Below are 18,910 nucleotides of genomic sequence, written 5' to 3'. Positions count from 1 at the left end.
GAAAATTGTCGTACTGTTTTGAGAGGTATATTGTAGAGTGGAGTTAGGATAACAGTAAAGGCAACAGATGTATTGACAGAGTAGGGTGTAGATATTTTAAGCCAGAGAAGATTCCAAATTAGAAAATCTGACAAGAAATATGAGTGGACATATGCACAAATATTGAAATCATGAATCAAAAATTAGGTAAAGTAAGATGATTAATGGTTGAAGCAACCATTAATTGTAATTTTAGCAGAAAAAGTAAAGTGGGAGCCATTGAGATAGGAACTAAGGCTGTATATTTGGGGAATAAATGAAGAAGGATAAATGAGAAACTTTGCTGATGATTTTAAAGGCAAAGGTTAAAAATTGATTAGATCTGTTGCAAACGTGGTCAGAAAAATTGTTTAATGTTAAGTAGTTTTTGCACTTGGGGAACCGGAAACCAAATACTTATATACTACTGGGACTTACAACTACTTATCTCTTATCATATGACAAGTAGGCTCTGTGAGTGAATGTATGCCGATCTGCAAATAAAATACTGAATATATGTGTATTGAAGAAAAGATCTGATTTGACATATGACACAGATTGTGTGTGTGCGCACACCTTGAAACATGGGGCATATTACAATATGGGGCACATTTTCGCTATACCAGACAATAATAAATGCTGTGGGTTATATAAACTGCTGCGAGAGGAGTTAAAAGTGGTCAAGGACCAAAAAATACTGAGAGTTATGGTATTATTTGATATTAAATTTACAGTGAAATGTAAAGAGGTAGCCAGGAAGATCATGTTCTCCTGTATATGATTTCCAGGACCTTTGCAATTATGATGAAGGATGTGATTTTCCTTCTGAGTAAGACAGTGATGAGACTGCATTAGAACATTCTTTGGGTGTTGAGGCAACATCTGGAGAAAGGCATGGAGTTTGCAGAGGAGGCTGTACATCTTTGTGTTATAGAGAAGGCTGTATTTTTTTTCTCTTTGTCAGCTAGATTGTCAAGAAATGCTAATAGATCTTCGTATGAAGATCGGGAAACTAGAACATCACTACTAGAACAACATCAGAACTAGAACTACACTAGAACATCATGCTTGTGCGAGCACATGCACACACATACACGTGCACACACACGTGCACACTCCATTGGTCTTCCCAAGCTCTAAAGTCATGTTTTTTTAGACACACAGGGCCGCTTCAGCGTTTGATGTCATTCACTGTAGCAAAATGACTACTTCGACATCCTATTTTCGGTTCAGTCAGTCAGTGCAAGGTTGGGGAAGGGAGAGGGGAATAGTAGGGAAGCTGCTGCATGATTATGATTTTTTTTTTTTCTTTTTTTTTTTTTGCAGCCATGAATTGCTGAACTGGTATCACAGTGTGACTGGGCACATTGTCGTGGTGTAGGTTCCAGCCATCCTACCATTTTGAGGTTGTCTTTTCCTCATAAGTTGTCCAAACCTCAACTTTGAAACAGCAGCAATGCTTCCTTCCCTAGTTACAAATTTGTGGCACTATGCCCTCATTGTCGAAAAAAAAAATGTGTGACTTTGTTATTGGATTTTGTTGCACAAGATTATGGGGACATTTTTGTGTGCCATTCGGATGATTCCATGTTGTCTTGGGGTGATAGGCAAACACCCAACTATCATTCATAATGACCACTTTTCTTAAGAAGCATGGATCCTTTGCATATAAGTTCCTGAAATTCTTGCAGCATTTCTGTGGTACTTTTCCCAAGTTTAAAGAGCTTTATCTAGTGTGGTGTTCAAATTCAACATTTGGCAATCAGTCAACTGTGACACGAGAGAAGTGGTTGAGCCAGTTCACACTTAGCATGAGTGTGCACCAAGGTCAATATCAACACCTCACGAAACCTCACAACTGAAGTGCAAACTACTTAAATACTAGTGTGTGATTCTGGGAACTTTTTGAATGTACTACATATAAAATCTCAGAGAATAAAAGAAGGATGGATCCCATAAAATTTTCGTGTGTGTTATCCATTACCGGAATAGATTACTGATCATAGGGTCAAGGTGGAGAGTTCAGTAAAGTTCAAAGTGAATTTTTATATAATCACTTTTTTAGTGATCACTTCGTATTGCTTAATCACTTTGTAGTGATTGTCTGGTATGAATGATTATAGAATATATTTTCTTTTCTTTCTTTCTTTCCTCTTCTCCCCCCCCCCCCATCAAATACAGAAAAAGCCCTCTCCCTGCATTCTTTAGCCATGGAGAGTTATTCCTTGTAAAATGTGATACATTTTCTTGTGTGTTACCATATTATTGTTATTGAAATTGTTCTGAACTTCATGATTTTGCTTAAGTTTGCATTTTTTACTATTTTAATAAAGTATAGTTTGAGTCGAAGTACCAACAAAGCCATTTTCCCTTAGCAGTGCACTATACTTTGGCTCATTTGAATCGAGTATATGTGTAGAAGGCATAATTGATGGCTTCACTCTAGACATGAACCTCTATGCCTATATAGTCATAAGGCATTTCTTGAGAACTGCCTTATGGCTGGCACCTCCGTAGCCAGGTGGGCAGGAGCAGTAGTGCGTAGCACACGCTTCTTGATTAGACCAGGGTTCGAGCCCGTGACCACCAAATACAGAGGATGTGGAAAGGTCAGAGAATGACCACAGCATATCCCCAGTGCAATATAGCCTTAGTTGCTAATGCTCCTAAAAAAAAAACCAAACCAAGCCTTATGGCTACTTATCTCTCATCATGACAAGTAGGCTCTGTGAGTGAATGTATGCCGACAAATAAAATACTGAATATATGTGTATTGAAGAAAAGATCTGATTCAACATATGACACAGATTGTGTGTGCATGCCTTTAAACATGGGGCATATTACAATGGCTGGCACCTCCGTATCAGACAGTAATAAATGCTGTGGGTTATATAAACTACTGCGAGAGGAGTATATCCAAATTAATATGGTTTCAGTGCACAACTTTGCACTGACATGATGTGAACAAAGTCAATTTTAAGGAATCAAGGCCAAAGTTTGATAGGTTGATTTGGTAGCAGCTGTTATCATTGATATTCTCATCTTTTGGGGTCACATTTCCTGTTCTCATCCTTGGGGGTTCCCAGCGGATATCAGTATAAATCACAACATTCCATATGTGATTTGAGTAGAACAGCAGCATTTCCTTCATTGTGAATTAGATTTAGGGGGAGAAAAAAAAAAATATATATATATATATACACAGTCGATTCCGGTTAATTGGGGCACATCGGGACAGATCGCTTTGGCCCAATTAAGCGAAATTTTAATGAGTGAAAAGCACATTCTAAACGGAGGCAAAAAGGTATGAATAAAATAAAGGGAATGTGGTATTTAAAGAAAGCATACTGTATTTAAGTTATATTGGTGCAAATAAAATGTACGTATGTACATATGTAAAATGAAGATACAGTACAGAATAATGTCTGTGTCAAGCAAAGGTTACACATTACTTAAGGGTTCTTACTTTGAAAAAAATTATGAAGTGTACCCTGACGTGTTCTCTTTATGGACTGCAATTGAACAAAGTCAGTGCAGGTATCTAATGCTGATAAAGGACTGCCTTCATTGCCTTCCTGCATGAAATAACATCTCAATTCAGTGATACATTTCCTGGCATCCTGGTTAGTCACTCGCTTAGGTATATCATCGTGAAAATTTTCTTGGTCTTTTGGTGTCTCTGAGTGTTTTGCCGGAATTTGTTCAATAATCGTTTTCTCATAATCTTCATTGTGGCATTGAAGGTTATCGTCAATCGTTAAAAATTCTTCACAATTTTGGACCTGTTGCAGTTCCAAAGCCATTTCATTTTCTGTACAGCTTATCGCGTCTGAATCACAATTAGTCATGAAACCACACAGTCGTGAATAAGCAGCAAAACAATTCCAAATTGTTTTGCTGCTTATTCCTCGCCAGCTATCGGCGATAAGTTGTACAGCTTTTAACATTGAAACTTTTGCACTAATCTCTATTGATTTTGAAGATGATGTCAGCAGATTTTCCTCAATTGCTTCAAGGATGTGATTAACCAGCTTTCCATGATAATAGGTCTTCAAATTTTTTATAATTCCCACGTCCATAGGCTGTATCAGGGATGTGGTGTTAAGGGGCAAAAATTCCAGTTCAATATTTTTTAAACCAGCTACATTAGTGTGCGGTGCAGTTGTCCAATGTCAACAGAATTTTTCTGGACTTCCATTGCAGTGCCGCGTCCCAGTTCATTAGCCATTGCATAAAAATATGTGGTCATCCACGCCTTCTTATTGGCATAATACGAAACTGGCAAACTTCCTATTGTAAGCCCCTTGAAACAAGGAGGTTTGGCACTTTTACCTATAGCCAAAAATTTGAGTTTATCATTTCCTGACATGTTTGAGCAGCACAACACTGTTACACGATCCATTGCTTTCTTTGAACCGGACAGTGTTATGTATTGATAGCTGAGGGAACCATCCGGCGTAGCACGATAATACAGACCTGTTTCATCGGCGTTGTAAATGTCATCCCCACTAAATTTTTTAAGCAACTCTGGCAGTTTTTCAGATTTCCATTGCTCAGCACTCGTAGCATCAGCACTGTCCTTCTCGCCCTGTGCTTTTTTGTAACTAGTATCATGTCTATACTTCCACCATGGAGACAACTAACCATCCGTCGCGTTGAAATTTACGTGACCTAGCTTTTTGGCCAACTCTTCTGACTTGGTTTTTAGCATAGGGTCGCTTACACACACTCCTCGTTTAGATACAGTGGAAAACCATTGATTCAAATCATCTTCGATGTCTGGATCTTTGCCTTCCCTCTTTTGCTTATGAGATGTTTTCTTTAAATCCACGCGCAATGTCCACTCTTCTCTAAGTTTTTCTTGTTGCTGTAGCAGTTGTGAAATTGTAGATTTTGGCACCTTTATCTCCGCTAGCTGATGATGACTGATGTTAGGAGGTTGACTTTATCTTGTCAAGAATAGTGATTTTTTTTCTGAAAGCGACAAATCTTTACGTGGCATCTTGACAGGGGTCTTAAATGTACTGAAAAAAAGGGGGGGAACCAAAATCAGTGCACTGTTTGGTACAGTTTTTAATCTATTCTAACCCATAAGATGTATACATATGTACCTAGTGTGATCGTAAACAACTGCAAGCAAAATATCTTCAGAATCCGATTACCACGACACAGAACAAACGTAAAACAACCACTGTGCAGCACGACTTCGCAATAACTGATTCGACTGCTGCCCACATGATCTTTGTTACGAACCATCTAAATTAGTTTATTGTTCAATAAATTATATTTAGATGTTTGTGCGTGCCATCTAAATATAGTTTATTGTTCAATCAAGATCTTCATTGCCCCAATTAAGCAGCGAGTTGGCCCAAATAAGCAGAACAAATTCAGGCTAAATATTTGTTTTGTTTCTGTTCTTCATAATTTGCCCCAAATAAGCGGCTGCCCCAATTAACTGGAATGCACTGTATTAAATTTAATTTTTCATTGTTTTTTAAACTGTTTGGAAGCTCTTTGGTTAATTTAAATTCTATGTCAACATAATTTTGCTTATGTTTCAGGTTCACCTGTTCCTGTGCCTAATAGAACTACTGTTTCTCCAGAACTTGCCTCCCCGGTTTCACCATTTGGTTCTGCCTCTCCACATGGATGGAGCAGGGAAGCAGGAGGAGAAGACATGGCAGTTATTCCTATGGCTGCTTCTCCTTCTTTAGAAATTAGGTCATCTCCTGTAATGAGGAACAGAAATTCATCTCCTTCTCCAGTTGAACAAGTAAACTTCTTGGAAATTTTTTGTGTCTGTGTTTTTATACTTTTGCTTGGCTTATTATAAAAATGGAATGTCCTTATTATATTTATATTATAGTTAACACCGAATTTTAAGATGCTCAGCCAAACTATTGTATTTCTCCCAACAGGAAATAGACTAGTTTGGCTGAGCATCTTATATATTCTTTCTTGGATATTTTAAAATATAGTGAAATATAGAAAATGTTCCACAAGTCTTGCAACTCATTGAGTACTGTTGTTTCAGTAAGTGTGTGTGTGCGTGTGTACAAAATAAAATATAAAATGGAAGAATAAGCAAATAAGAAAAGTAAAGGCAAAAAAGTAAAAAAAGGGAGAGAAAAATAAGGAAAAGGTTCAAAGACTAGCACCATTGATAGTCAGAAAGATCAACAACCATGATGAATATTAGTTTAGTGATAAAAGTAATGGAGAGAAAGGGAAATAAAAGAGGGAATAAATAGAAAAGGAATAAGGAAATGAAATAAGTCAAAGTAAAAAAAAAAAAAAAAAATGGTACAAATACACTATAAAAGAATATTGTTGCATTACTTAACAATTATGTTTCTGGTTCACAGTTATAATTTACATTTGTATACATACACACATATGAATGAACAGGAAAGTAATATTTTTTTACCTTAAAATGAAAATTAATCAGAAATTAATTTTACGATAAAACTATAACCAAGTTAAAAAGGGAAGACATATCTAAGCAACAGAATTCCAATATACTAGTTAGGATACAGAGGAATATAATAACATTACAAGCAATAGAATAATAAGCATATGCAATAATAATAATAATAATAAAAAAAATAAAAAAATCTGAGTCCCTGAAGTTATTAAAACATAAACTTATTATAAAGAACAGAATTCCAACAGATTTATGCAATACTACTTAAGTAACATAATTTATAATGGAAAAATTGCCGATATTTCCATCCTGTGAACACGACGATCAGACGAAAAGTGTTGTCTGCTTAAGGAAGGGAAAAAGCTGTGAATTTCCTTTAATTTGTGTGTTCATCCAAAATTTTTAATCGTGATTTTAATTATTTATTCTGACACAGTCTTCTCAGACTCATGGTCTTGCTGAGGTTTGATGTGTTTCAGGGTTGGATGGGGGCTCTTGGCTTTTGATTCCATTGTATGTCGAATCGGTCATATCTCTATGAGTGAAAGAATTCATTAAATTATTTTATCTGTTTACTTTATTTTATTCATTACATTTGGAGAATCAATGCTCTCCAATTGTAATTTAAATTTTTTTTAAAATAAAATAATTTGTATCTTCAAATACAGATTGTTATCTAAACTCCAAACATCAAGGAAGTTCCATTATGTAAATTTTATAAAATATTTTGTTAATACATTAATCAGCCTTTACAATCTAAAGTGTGCTCTGTAGAATGTAAAGAGAATACCCTCTGTGTGGGAGGGAGGGAAGTTTTGTGAAGTCATTAGTTTAGTTTAATGTGCTTTAATTTAGTGTAGCTTAGGTAGATAGAATATAAGCTGTGTAGAATTAGTTATTATAGATATGTGTATGTATGTATATTTTTTTCGTGTTTTACCACATTTATTCTATTTATTTATTTTTTGTGCTTTACTGCATATTTACCAAATTATATTGTGTTAACTTCTCCCATAAGTATATCCTTCCAGAGGCTACATCTGAAATGTAATTCATTCATTTCTTAGTTTAAGATAATATTTAAGTATTAGATTCTAAGGTTTATTAATCCAGCAACAAAAATATATTTGTATACATGCAACCATTTACTGATCCACATATTTACAATGCTCAGTGCCATTACTAGCACAAATGGGAAATTGCACTTCCAGATTACCCAAACACTAGATTTATATTCTTCATTCTTATACTGTTCACTTTTTTCCAATTAATTTTTTTCCACCCTCTGGTCTATTAGTTTATATGAGGGCATCGGTTTCTGTCATAATTCCTTATCTAATTTTTCCCCCCTGTTAGCTAAACTGCTATGACGTCTGCGACCACAACATGCAATATGGACACAAAATGCAAGTCATCCTTGAAAGTACAGTAATACCCCGAAGTTACGCGATAGGTGGGTCCGACGAAAATCGCGTAAGTCGAATTCGCGTAAGTCGGGGTACAACTTTGCATATAAATACATATAAATTTTGCTTAATTGGGACCAAGGACTAACAAAAACACTAGTTTAGAAGAAAAATATTAATAAAATTGCAGTTATTTATACATATTAATACAAAATATGTATTAAAAAAACAAATGACTTACGTAAAAATTATTTTGATGTCGATGGCTTCATAAAATCTAACAAATTCGTCTGACGACACAGAGACTTCTTTTTTTCACGCAGAATTTCTTCGTAGCAAGCTAATAATTTTTTTATTCCTTGCTTTGTAGCTATAACGCGTTCTTCGTTTGAGTCTGTTTTCTAAAATTTTTAAGCCCTTTTCAATTTTCAACCTGTCAAGTTTGCAATTGTCATGTGCTTTTCGCCGTTGCTTCATTTAGGCCTGTAGCACATGCAATATCACATGGTCTTTCATTTCCCTCAAAGTGTTTCACAATTTCATATTTTTTCTCTATCGACAGAGGCGGACTGGCCATAAGCCTTACCGGGGAAACAACGGTGGGCCGGTGTGATTTTGGCCATAAACCATAGTATGAGGCCACTATAAATTTTCCTGGGTAAGAATTTTTGACTCAGTCCGCCTCTGTTTATCGATAATTGCTTTTCTTTTTTCTCTCTGAATCTGCAGTGTCTTCACCAGTACGCTTCCTTTTCACACCTTTTAAGTATTTTACTAATTTTTAGGGAATAAAGCACAATTACAAAACGAGGAGGCACGCTTGATACGCATAAACAAAGCTGCGCGCATGTAGCAACTGAATAAACAACACCATAAAGGCAGAGATACACTATTAACACCTCACATTTCTAGGGGTTACTACCATAAAACAATAAAAATCCAGTTGTGTTTCTGCTAGTGGAATCTGTTATAAACTGGTAGTAAACTCGATCTAATTGCATACCGATAGCTGGAATTGTGTTGGTTTTTACGTTATTATGGTGAAATGTGTTTCCCCTTCACTGATATAAAAAAACATAAAAGCAGCAAAGTTGAATTTTGTTCATCTTTCGCTCTCATTCTCCGCCGTCGCACCGTATATCGATAACATATGAAAAACGACCTTGAAGATAGCGGGCAGCAGCGTTGCCAAACGAAAAAATCAAGAACCGCGTAACTCCGAGTTCGCGTAAGTCGGGGTAGCGTAAGTCGGGGTATTACTGTACATACCAATCCTTGTAGCCAAGGGAACATCCTCCAATAGAAGTGGAAGTTGGTTTTGCAGAAATTCTTGGTAAATAGGCCCTATAAGACGATTTTGTAATACAGTTACAAATGATTGCCAATGAGTGCCAATCAACTGATTTTTGACAATCAGTTGATTGGCAATGATACTGCACCACATGTTTACAGGCTGACCGGGCTAGCTGGGTGGGTAAAGTGCCTGCCTAGCAACCCAAAGGTTGCGGGTTTGAATCCCGCCTCGGGCTTGGATCAAAGTACTGTAAAAACCTTGGGAGGTGCATTATGGCCACAGAAGCCAATGTGCCAACAACTACCAAAAAAAAAAAAAAAAACATGTTTACAGAGAAGTTATGTTGAAAATTTGTTTCTACAGTGGCATTTGGATTTTCATCTGACCACCTAACCTATGAGAGTTACAGGTGAAAGCAGCTTCATCGCTGAACAGTATTGATGGAATTAATTGGTGATTAGCATTTACACACCGACAGAATTCCAATTGCTGGGTGTCATCTCTTGGTTAAAGGTGTTGCACCCGCTGTATGTGAAATGGATACAAGGGGGAACTGATGTGTTTTGGTTTCTGAGCTGGTTTAATACACCGTTTCAATTAAAATAACATGTAAAGAAACTGTTTTTAAAATTTAGAAATCTTAAAAAAATAAGTTTAATAACAATTGAAATCCACCCATTAGTAAAAAGTTTAATTTTTGGTATATACACCAAACAAAATAAAAAAATAAAAAAATCAGAAATAAATAATAAAATTTGAAGTCCATCAAACCAGGCACTATTATTAGTTATAACTGGTAGCAGCGCCACTTACAAGTTAAACAGTATCACATAACTTTTTTTTTCTCTATTGTGTAGAGTTAAAGCAATTAAAATATCAAAATAAAAGCTTTTCCACGTCCTGAGCTCTATTACAGCTTATAATCTCATTTTGATTATATAATAAATAATTTAGTTAATTATGTCAGAGAGTTTGAAGGTAAGTCCAGTCATTTATATAGTCTTGTGATTATATGTTTAATTTATTGGATTGAGAGATACTGCACAGGGACGTTGTAAGTTACTTTAAAAAAAAAAAAAAAAACATGCTTTTGAAATAAATATAGTTGTGAACAGTGGCGGATCCAGAAAAAAAATGACAGGAAGGGCACCATTTGTGACAGGGGGTGCACCATTTTGTGCCTTGTTTGTGCACAAACGAGGCACAAAATAATGCACAGAACAAAACAAATACGACACTCACACATAGTGTGACTTGACAGACACAGGCACACAGCTAAAGTCTGAATTACTTTGAAGTAAACATTATGCATGACCAAACTGTGATGCCTCAAACTAGAATGCTGATCACATCAGCATCAGTGTTGCTAACTGTAGTCAGTTGATGAAACTAGCTGAGCCATAATGCAAAAATCGATAAAATCCTATGTTAACAATGGAAAAAAAAAAAAAATTTTTTTTTTTTTTTTTTTTTTTGTTGCCAAAGGGAATTTAAATGATTGGTGAATATTCTCCGAAAAATGACGGGGAGCACATGCCCCTATCCTGAATCTGCCACTGGTTGTGAATGTAACAAATTTCATTTCAACTAAAAATTTTGTATGCTTTGCTGTCTTTCATTTCTATCATAGGGATTATTCTGCTGCTCCCATTGAGGACTGATTCAAAGTATTCAGCCTTAAGGCATGGGCTTGTGTTCAGCTTTGAGCCACCTACTGTTATTCATGCTTCTGCCTAAATTGTCAAAATGTTGTTAAATTGTGTTGCTATCCATTTAAAAATATGAGATGCCACCAGTCAACTGTTTTGAAACTTATCAGCATTCAGAAATCTCTATTATTGAACATATGCTTAACTGTGAATAATGGAGTATATTTGAATGTGAATATTGTGTGTAAATGGAAGTAAAAATTCCATTTAACTATACAAAAATGTGTTTTGAATGAACTGGGCTGCATTAGCTCTATTCAATACAATGGTGCTAGAATTATTGCAGTGGAGGTATTTTTTTAAATTTTATGAATTTAATGAAAAACTGTCATGTTTTTTTATAGTCATTTTGTTGATTTGAATGAAGAAAGAGCACAAATATATACATAAAAAAACAGCTGATGGTCATATGGAGTGATTTATAGCATTACCATATATACAAGTGTCTTGGTAATTTTACATTATAAAAAAGTTAACATTGTCATTATTTTTGTTATAGGACTTCGTCATGATACCTCCCAGTCTTCCAGATGATCTTCAGTGTGAGTATGCTCTGTAATTGTATTGTTCCAAATTTCTTACTTTTTAATTTTTAATTAAATTTTGCTTCTTCTAATGAATTTTTTTTTTTTTTTTTTTTTTAATGAAAATCCCAAACACGAGAGGTATTAGAACCCATAGTAATTAGTACCATGCATGCGTTGAAGGTAGAGAAGATGAAAGAAGGTATTTGTTGACATTAAATTTGGACTTCTGTAGATCGAAATTTTCAGGAAATACATACAAAGGAAGGTTGTTCCATAGAATGGAAGAAAAGTTAGTTCTGTGAGTTCGAAGTTTGACAGTAATAGGATGTTGACTGGTTGTGGCACGTGTTCGGACTGCTTTGGAAGAGAGAGCAGGAATTATAGAGGCCAATTCAGAAGCGCAGTGCTCATGGAAGTATCTATAGAAAAGGCATGCAGCAGAAACAGAATGTCTATGAGACAGAATGCAGAGACTCTATTAGAGATGCATCATTAATTAACCTATCTGCCCTGTTTTGAATGGAATCTAGAAGTGTGAGAAAGTTTTGGGACCACTGCCCCAGATGTGAGAACAATATTCCATGTTATGGCTGATTTGTTATTTCTACAGAGTGAACAGCTGTTTGGAAGAAAAGTAATGCAGAGAGCAAAAGAGAAAATCCAGTGTTTTAGAAGCAGTGGAAGCAATATTTGTAATGTGCTTATGCTAAAGAGATTAGAAGTAAGGGTAATCCCCAATAGAGATATATGACCTTGCCTAGAAATCGGAGTGTCATCGAAGATGAGTGTATGAGCAGAAGAATCGTTTTGGCAAGGTATAAGAGGACTAAGTTTTAGAAGGATTGAAATAAACTAAGTTGTCTTTGCCCCCACTGGAGAATTACCTGGAGATTGGGATTTAAGCAATTGGTAGCAGATATTCGAGTTGGCGTTTGTGCAGGGCAAGGTTTCTCAAACTGGAAGGATGAAATGTGCTATCATCAGCAAAACTATTGGTAGGATTTCCAGTCAATGGAAGAATGTCATTAATATGCAAGAGAAAAAGAGTGGGGGGGGAACTAAACCTTGGGGGACACCGGCAGAAGTTAGAAGACAGAGAGCCATCTGCCATCACCCTCAGTGAGCAGTCAGAAAGAAAACTGGATAACCAATTGCAAAAAACAGTTGGCAAACCATAAGTTGGAAGCTTAGGAAACACAATCAAAATCCTTTGAACTGTCAAGAGCAACTGCTTGAGTTTCAAGAAAAATTTTGCCATTGAATTTGTTCACAGATGGGTAGCATAAACTAGAATGTCACCAGTGGATCAACATTGAGGGAATCCATACTGATGATCTTTGATGAGCAGATTGAAGTTTTCTAGATAGTTTAAGAGTTGGTGTGTAATTGATTTCTCCATTACTTTAGAAAGAGCAGAAGTTATTGCAATGGGATGATAATTGGATGCATGTGATTTGTCACCCTTTTTTAGGCACGGGCTAGATATGAGCAAATTTCCAAGCAGAAGGGAAAAAAACACCTTTGGAATAAGAAAGTGAAAAAAAAGATGATAAAGAACAGGAGCAGAGGTTTTGAAAACAAGTGGAGAAATACCATTGAGACTTGAAGCTTTCTTTGCATCAAAATTGATCAACCTTCTTCATCCTTTGAAGGAAGAACACAGGAGGAATTGAATGGTGTCTACTGGGAAAGGTGGGAAGTGGTTTATCAAGATCATCAATACACTAGTTGGAATCAAAATAGGATACTAGCAAGTCAACTTTATTCTTGGCTAAAGTGGCAATAGAACTATCTGCTTTTGTCAAATGTGGAGCACACAGATGGGCAAAATTGTGGCCAATGGCTTTGTCAAGAAACTGTTGGCTACCGTTTGGACAAGAAGTAAAGCAGGTTTTCTACTCTTAGCCCGTGTGAAATCTAGTTTGGACTGATTAAGAACTGCTTTTCAATTATTGTGAGCTTTGGTATAGGCAGAAAATGATCCTGGATATTTGGAAACAATACAGTTAAGGTATGCAACATTCTTCTCATGAACAGCCTTACCACATTTATTGGAAAAACCAAGGTTTAGATAAAGGGCAGTATTTTAAGTGGAAGTGTGGAATTAAGCTTCCATCCCTACAAGAATAATTTCACTGACACTATCTGAGCAAACTTTGACAACAGATGATTTGAAACAGTAATTTGACCAGAGAAAAGAAGAAAAGAAATCTAGCAGATCATTCCATTTTGCATTCGTGTAATGCCAAAAAACTCAGGGTTCAGAATGGCCACAAGAGAAAGGCTCCATTCGAGAAGAGACCATCACTAAGTTGTGATATGAGGTGCTTAGAAGAGTTATTTGTGAGAAAAAGGTTGTGTTGGCCGAAAGATAAAGATCAAATGCATTGACTGTGTGGATAGGATTGTCTGGTATTCTGTTAGGTAATTGAACAATATGTGCAAGTTCATTAGTAATTGCAAAAGCCTCAGCATGTCGACCAGCTTGGTCCATATAACTAGAACACAGAAGCCAGCTGGAGTTAGCATTAGTAGAGGCATATGATGCAAGAAAGCAAGCTTATACAGCATCAGCAAAAAAAAACTCCTCTTCCCACTTCACCCATCCCTTTGCTCCAAAAATTCGTCTGTTTCTTCCTTGAATTTATTTAAGCTATCAATTTCCAAGTGAATGATTTGTAGAATTTCTTAAGATACCGATTTAGATTGACTCAAGTTGATAGCGTAGCTTATTTTTACGGTACTCACCTTTCGTATAATCTGCAGTTGATACTTAAGATAGGATGGATACTAATTTGAATTTAAATTGGGATTATATAGGTAAATATAGGTATATAGGTAAATTTAATTTTGAAAGTTAAAATATGCCCAGGGAAATAGAAGTGCACATCTTTGTCCTTGGTTGTCATATTATTTAAGGTTGAAAATGATTGAACTATATCTGTAAACCGAGGAGGCCAATAGCCGTAACGAATTGGCTTTCGTTGTTAACGTCTTCAGTTGGCGATAATGAGAAGAAAGTGAAACGCGCGATTTAAAGGACTCTATGTTCCCGTGATGCTCTTTGATACATGTGGAAATCTCAGGTGTGTGAGATTCCAAACCGGAGAGAGGTTATAGGTTAATTTGGCATTTATTACATTAAAATTAGAATGATGGCGAAACCATTCTATGATGAGGGCTTTGTACTGAAAAATTTTAAAACTAGATTTCAATTTAATAATGGGGATGGCTGAATCAACTAAAGGAGTATGATTGTGGGATTGTACATGTAGTGTGAGTTCTGTGTTTGATTGTCCTGTTCTAAAGCTATTGTTAATGATAATATGCTTGTATTTAGAGGTGGTGCTACCAGTGTAGCATACATTGCAGTTTTGTTGGCATTTAATTAAATAAGCTATATTATTCATGTCACAGATTTGATATTTATGTGTATCTTTATATGAATTAAACATTGATCCTAGTTTATTATATGCTGAAAATGTGAGAGTGATGTCAGTACCGGCAAATACTCAACGGAATTGTCCGGCAAGATTACTGTGGTAAGGAAGAACAATACGTATGTTACTGCATGTAATGTGTTTGGATGGTTTTTTGGTATTATTTTGGGTGGTGGAAATAGTTTATTGAATTAACTGAAAACAGTATTTCCTAGATATGAATTTTTCTGTAAGGTATTGAAGTTCGTTGGATAGATCATCTTGTGTGGAACTGTATTTGATGGCGTTATAAATTTGGTTATAGAGGACAGCTTTTTTTGTACTAAGTGGATGGTGTGACTCAAAATATAAGTATTTTCCAGTGTGGGTGTTTTTCCTGAAAATTCTAGTTCAGAGTTTGGTGTCCATTTTGTATATAGTAAGGTTAAGGAAATTAATTTGTCCGTTTTCTTTTATTTCAAGAGTATATTTTAATTTTTGAGTATTGAATTAAATTTAATGAAAAGGTTATCAATTATGGTTTTGTTCCCCATTATAAGGATGTCATCTGCATATAATTTGATCTCTGAAGGGAAAGGTTGTAATATTTGATTCTCTGTGGAGGCTAGGTAAATTTCGGATAGGGGGGCTGAAATTCCCAATACCATGGGTAAACCGAATATCTGGTGCTATATCTGATTGTGGAACTGGAAATATCTGGCATCTAATAGAAGTGATGTGAGTTCTAGTATACTATTGATTGAGAGAGGGGTGCGATTGGTTAAGGTCCTGTCTTCCATTAGGAAATTTCGTAAGGCTTGTAGAGTGGATGGCAAGCGTACATTGTACATTGGTATATAAAGAGACTATATCGAAAGATGCTAAAATATCTTTGTTGAAGATTGTAATAGGACTTATTTTTTCAAATACTTGGATGGTGTTATTAACTTTATACAGTCGATTCCAGTTATTTGGGACTAGTGCATTTTGGCCCGATTAAGCGGCTGCCCCAATTATCCGAAGTTTCACGTAAATAGTTAAAAATACAATGCTCCCCCCCTTTACAATTGGTTCACTGTACAATCAAATCACGTTACGATGGAGTCACCATTGTAAAGTACCGTTCACTATACAATGTGTAATAAGCACCGGTCATTGTGATCACGTTTGTGAATTGAATTTTAATTCAATTAAAGAGCAATTCTAATTAGCGAAAATAGGAGGAATATTATCCACAGGCTATAAAAGTAAAGATATATTAAGAACAAATTTACCCTTTATTACCTTACCAATTAAAAAATTAAATGATATGTGAAATTTGGAAGAATATACGTGATAATCGGAAGAATTAATACATACTGTAATAATGTGTACATACTAACTAAACAAGTTGACATTTCTGTTCACTGTCATTTGTGGGTGGGGGTTAAAATTTAAAACAGTAAAAAGATAAGCAATCAATAACAAAGAACACGGCACGCACAAATTGCTAGTAACACGATACGCGCAAGTGAGAACGGAGTAACAAATTACGAAGCTTTAAAAATAGGAATGAAGAAAAGATTCTGAAAATTCTTTTTTTTATATGATTGAAGATTCCATAGAAGTGTAAACACATTTTACCATAATCACCAACAGAATTCCGGCTGTCGGTATTATCGCAAATTCAATAAGATCGAGTTTACTATCAGTTTATGATAGATTTCACTAACACAAAAGCCCAGTAAACAGGTGACTGCTAATTGTTTTATGGTTGTGACCTCCAGAAATCCGACCGAACTACGTGGTACGATCGGAGACAATCGTAGGGTAAACTTCGGTGCTGCGGTCTCTTGCCCCGATTAAATGGCATTTTGTCCCAATTAAGCGAAGTGAACCCTGGCTATTTTCTCGATTCGGTTCTGTTTTTTTAAGATTTGCCCCAAATAAACGGCTGCCCCGATTAACCGGTGGCCAAAATAACCGGAATCCACTGTATTTTGAAAATCTTGTAAGGGGGGGGGAAATGATCTTTACTAGAAAGGAGGATAAGTTGGCGAAAGCTGATTTTTTTTAATGAGATTATTGGTCTTAATGGATGGTTGGGTTTGTGTAGTTTGGTGATACCAAACATGTGCGGAAGGATATTATTTTTTATACCGATTTGTTGCAAAGTATCTAAGTTAATTTCATTATTTGCCCTTAATTTCCTTAGAATGGTATCAAGTTTATTTTTGTGTCTGGAAATATACGTATTATCGGGTTTGTATGTATCTTGGTCAGAGAGGATTTGTTTCATTTTCTGTATAATAATGTTGGGATTATGTCGTATTTTCTGTATGTCTGTTAACTGTTGTTAGAAAACCGATAAAGGCAAAACCATAATGATCTGAAATAAAAGTACATATATTGATAAAATGAAACAAATCCCCTCTATCATTACAATAGCTTTAGAACAGGACAATCAAACACAGAACTCACACTATATGTACAATTGCACAATCACACCCCCCTTTAGTTGACTCAGCCACCCCTTATTAAATTAAAATCTAGTTTTAAAATTTTTCAGTACGAAGCCCTCATCATAGAATGGTTTCGCCATCATTCTAATTTTAACGTAATAAATGCCAAATTTCCCTATAACCTCTCTCTGGTTTAGAATCTCACGCACCTGAGATTCCCACTTGTATCAAAGAGCATCACGGGAACATAGAGTCCTTTAAATCGAGCGTTTCACTTTCTTCGATACGAGAGCCAATTAATTTAAAAATTCCTGGATAACAACAACCCGACTCTGTTAAATTCTGGCTCTCCAATTCAATTACCTACAGATGCTACATGAATCATAGACTTATCCATCAGTTCAGCATCTTTTTCCAAGCATGGAATGGTCAGTGCTGAATGATCCATTCCACAGTGATCGTTTTCATATCATCAGTTCAATTCAAACACAGGTCGTGTCATGTCCTAAAGGCCGTACGTCTTGGAATTTTCATAAAGCAGACTGGAAAAACCATTTCAGTTGTGTCCTACTTGACAAACTATATGTACAGAAAAGCATATCGATGATGTAACTAATCATATTACCAGCCATATATTATCTGCAGCATAAATTTCCATTCCAAAATCTGACCCGCTTCATTTCACCAAAATCTGTGGCAGAATGAAGAATGCTCCAAAGTGAAGCGAAATAAAAAACCGTGCTTGGAACCTGTTCCAAAAATTTCCAACTACCACCAACCTGACTGCTTACAAAAAACTCAAGAGCCAAAGCAAGACAGCAAAACGTGACTCCTGAATTAACTTCGTCTCAACTATCAACAAAAATACTGACACTTGAATTATCTCGAAAAAATACAAGCCTTCGATGAGAAATTTCTACCGCTGCAATCTCCAATAATACATTGGAATGGGCATGACCTATCCTCCCCAACTGATATTGCAAATGCTGTAGCAGAATTCTTTTATAACATTTCTGCCTCCTCCTCCTCTTATGTGACCTCCTTTCTGAGTCCTTTGAAATTAAAAATTGATGAAGAATGCCATAAATTGAATTTTTCAACTAGACACTTACTTCTGTATAACCAGCCCTTTACTTTATCTGAATTCGGAGACTCCTTAAGCAAATCCTCAAATAGTGCAGCAGGACCAGACAGCATTCACTAAAACATGCTAAAACATCTATGAGAAGCCGATCTCTACATACTATTACCCTTTTCATAATCGGATCTTCTCAGAAAATACATATCCTCTTTCATGGCATCATTCCTGTATTTGTGCTATCCCAAAACCAAGCAAAGATCCTTCTCTAGTTCAGAATTACAGACCAATATCACTGACAAGCTGTTTGGGCAAGATCTTCGAAAGGATGGTGCATAAGCGATTCACCTGGATTCTAGACTCCCAAAACCTGCTTTCTGATTGCCAATATGGCTTCTGTAAAAACAGCTCTACCCTAGATTTACTTGTCAAAATTGAATCAATCATTCGTAATGCCTTCGTCATGAGGCAACATCGAGTGGTGGTGAATCTAGATATTCAGAAAGCATTTGATACCACTTGGCATCGTGGTATTATTAAAGCAGCAGTAAAAGGCAAAGGAATGGGTTTTAATTTCAGAAAAGGAAATTACGA

The 18,910-nt window shown here is 35.8% G+C and overlaps 1 protein-coding gene across 1 annotated transcript in view; it reads left to right on the top strand.

The window, feature by feature from the left end:
* Nucleotides 1–18,910, top strand: part of LOC150076546 (serine/threonine-protein kinase unc-51-like) — a 462,846-nt gene that overhangs the window by 193,872 nt on the left and 250,064 nt on the right. Inside the window, exons 12-13 of the mRNA XM_090387194.1 lie at nt 5,580–5,791; nt 11,351–11,393. Of these exons, the coding sequence (XP_090243320.1) occupies nt 5,580–5,791; nt 11,351–11,393 (255 nt within the window). The remainder of the gene's footprint in view (nt 1–5,579; nt 5,792–11,350; nt 11,394–18,910) is intronic.

The sequence above is a fragment of the Mastigoproctus giganteus genome, chromosome 13 (genome assembly GCF_048544385.1).
Source record: "Mastigoproctus giganteus isolate SK-2022 chromosome 13, ASM4854438v1, whole genome shotgun sequence".
Lineage (NCBI taxonomy): Eukaryota > Metazoa > Arthropoda > Arachnida > Uropygi > Thelyphonidae > Mastigoproctus > Mastigoproctus giganteus.
This window is presented reverse-complemented; position numbering and strand designations above follow the sequence as displayed.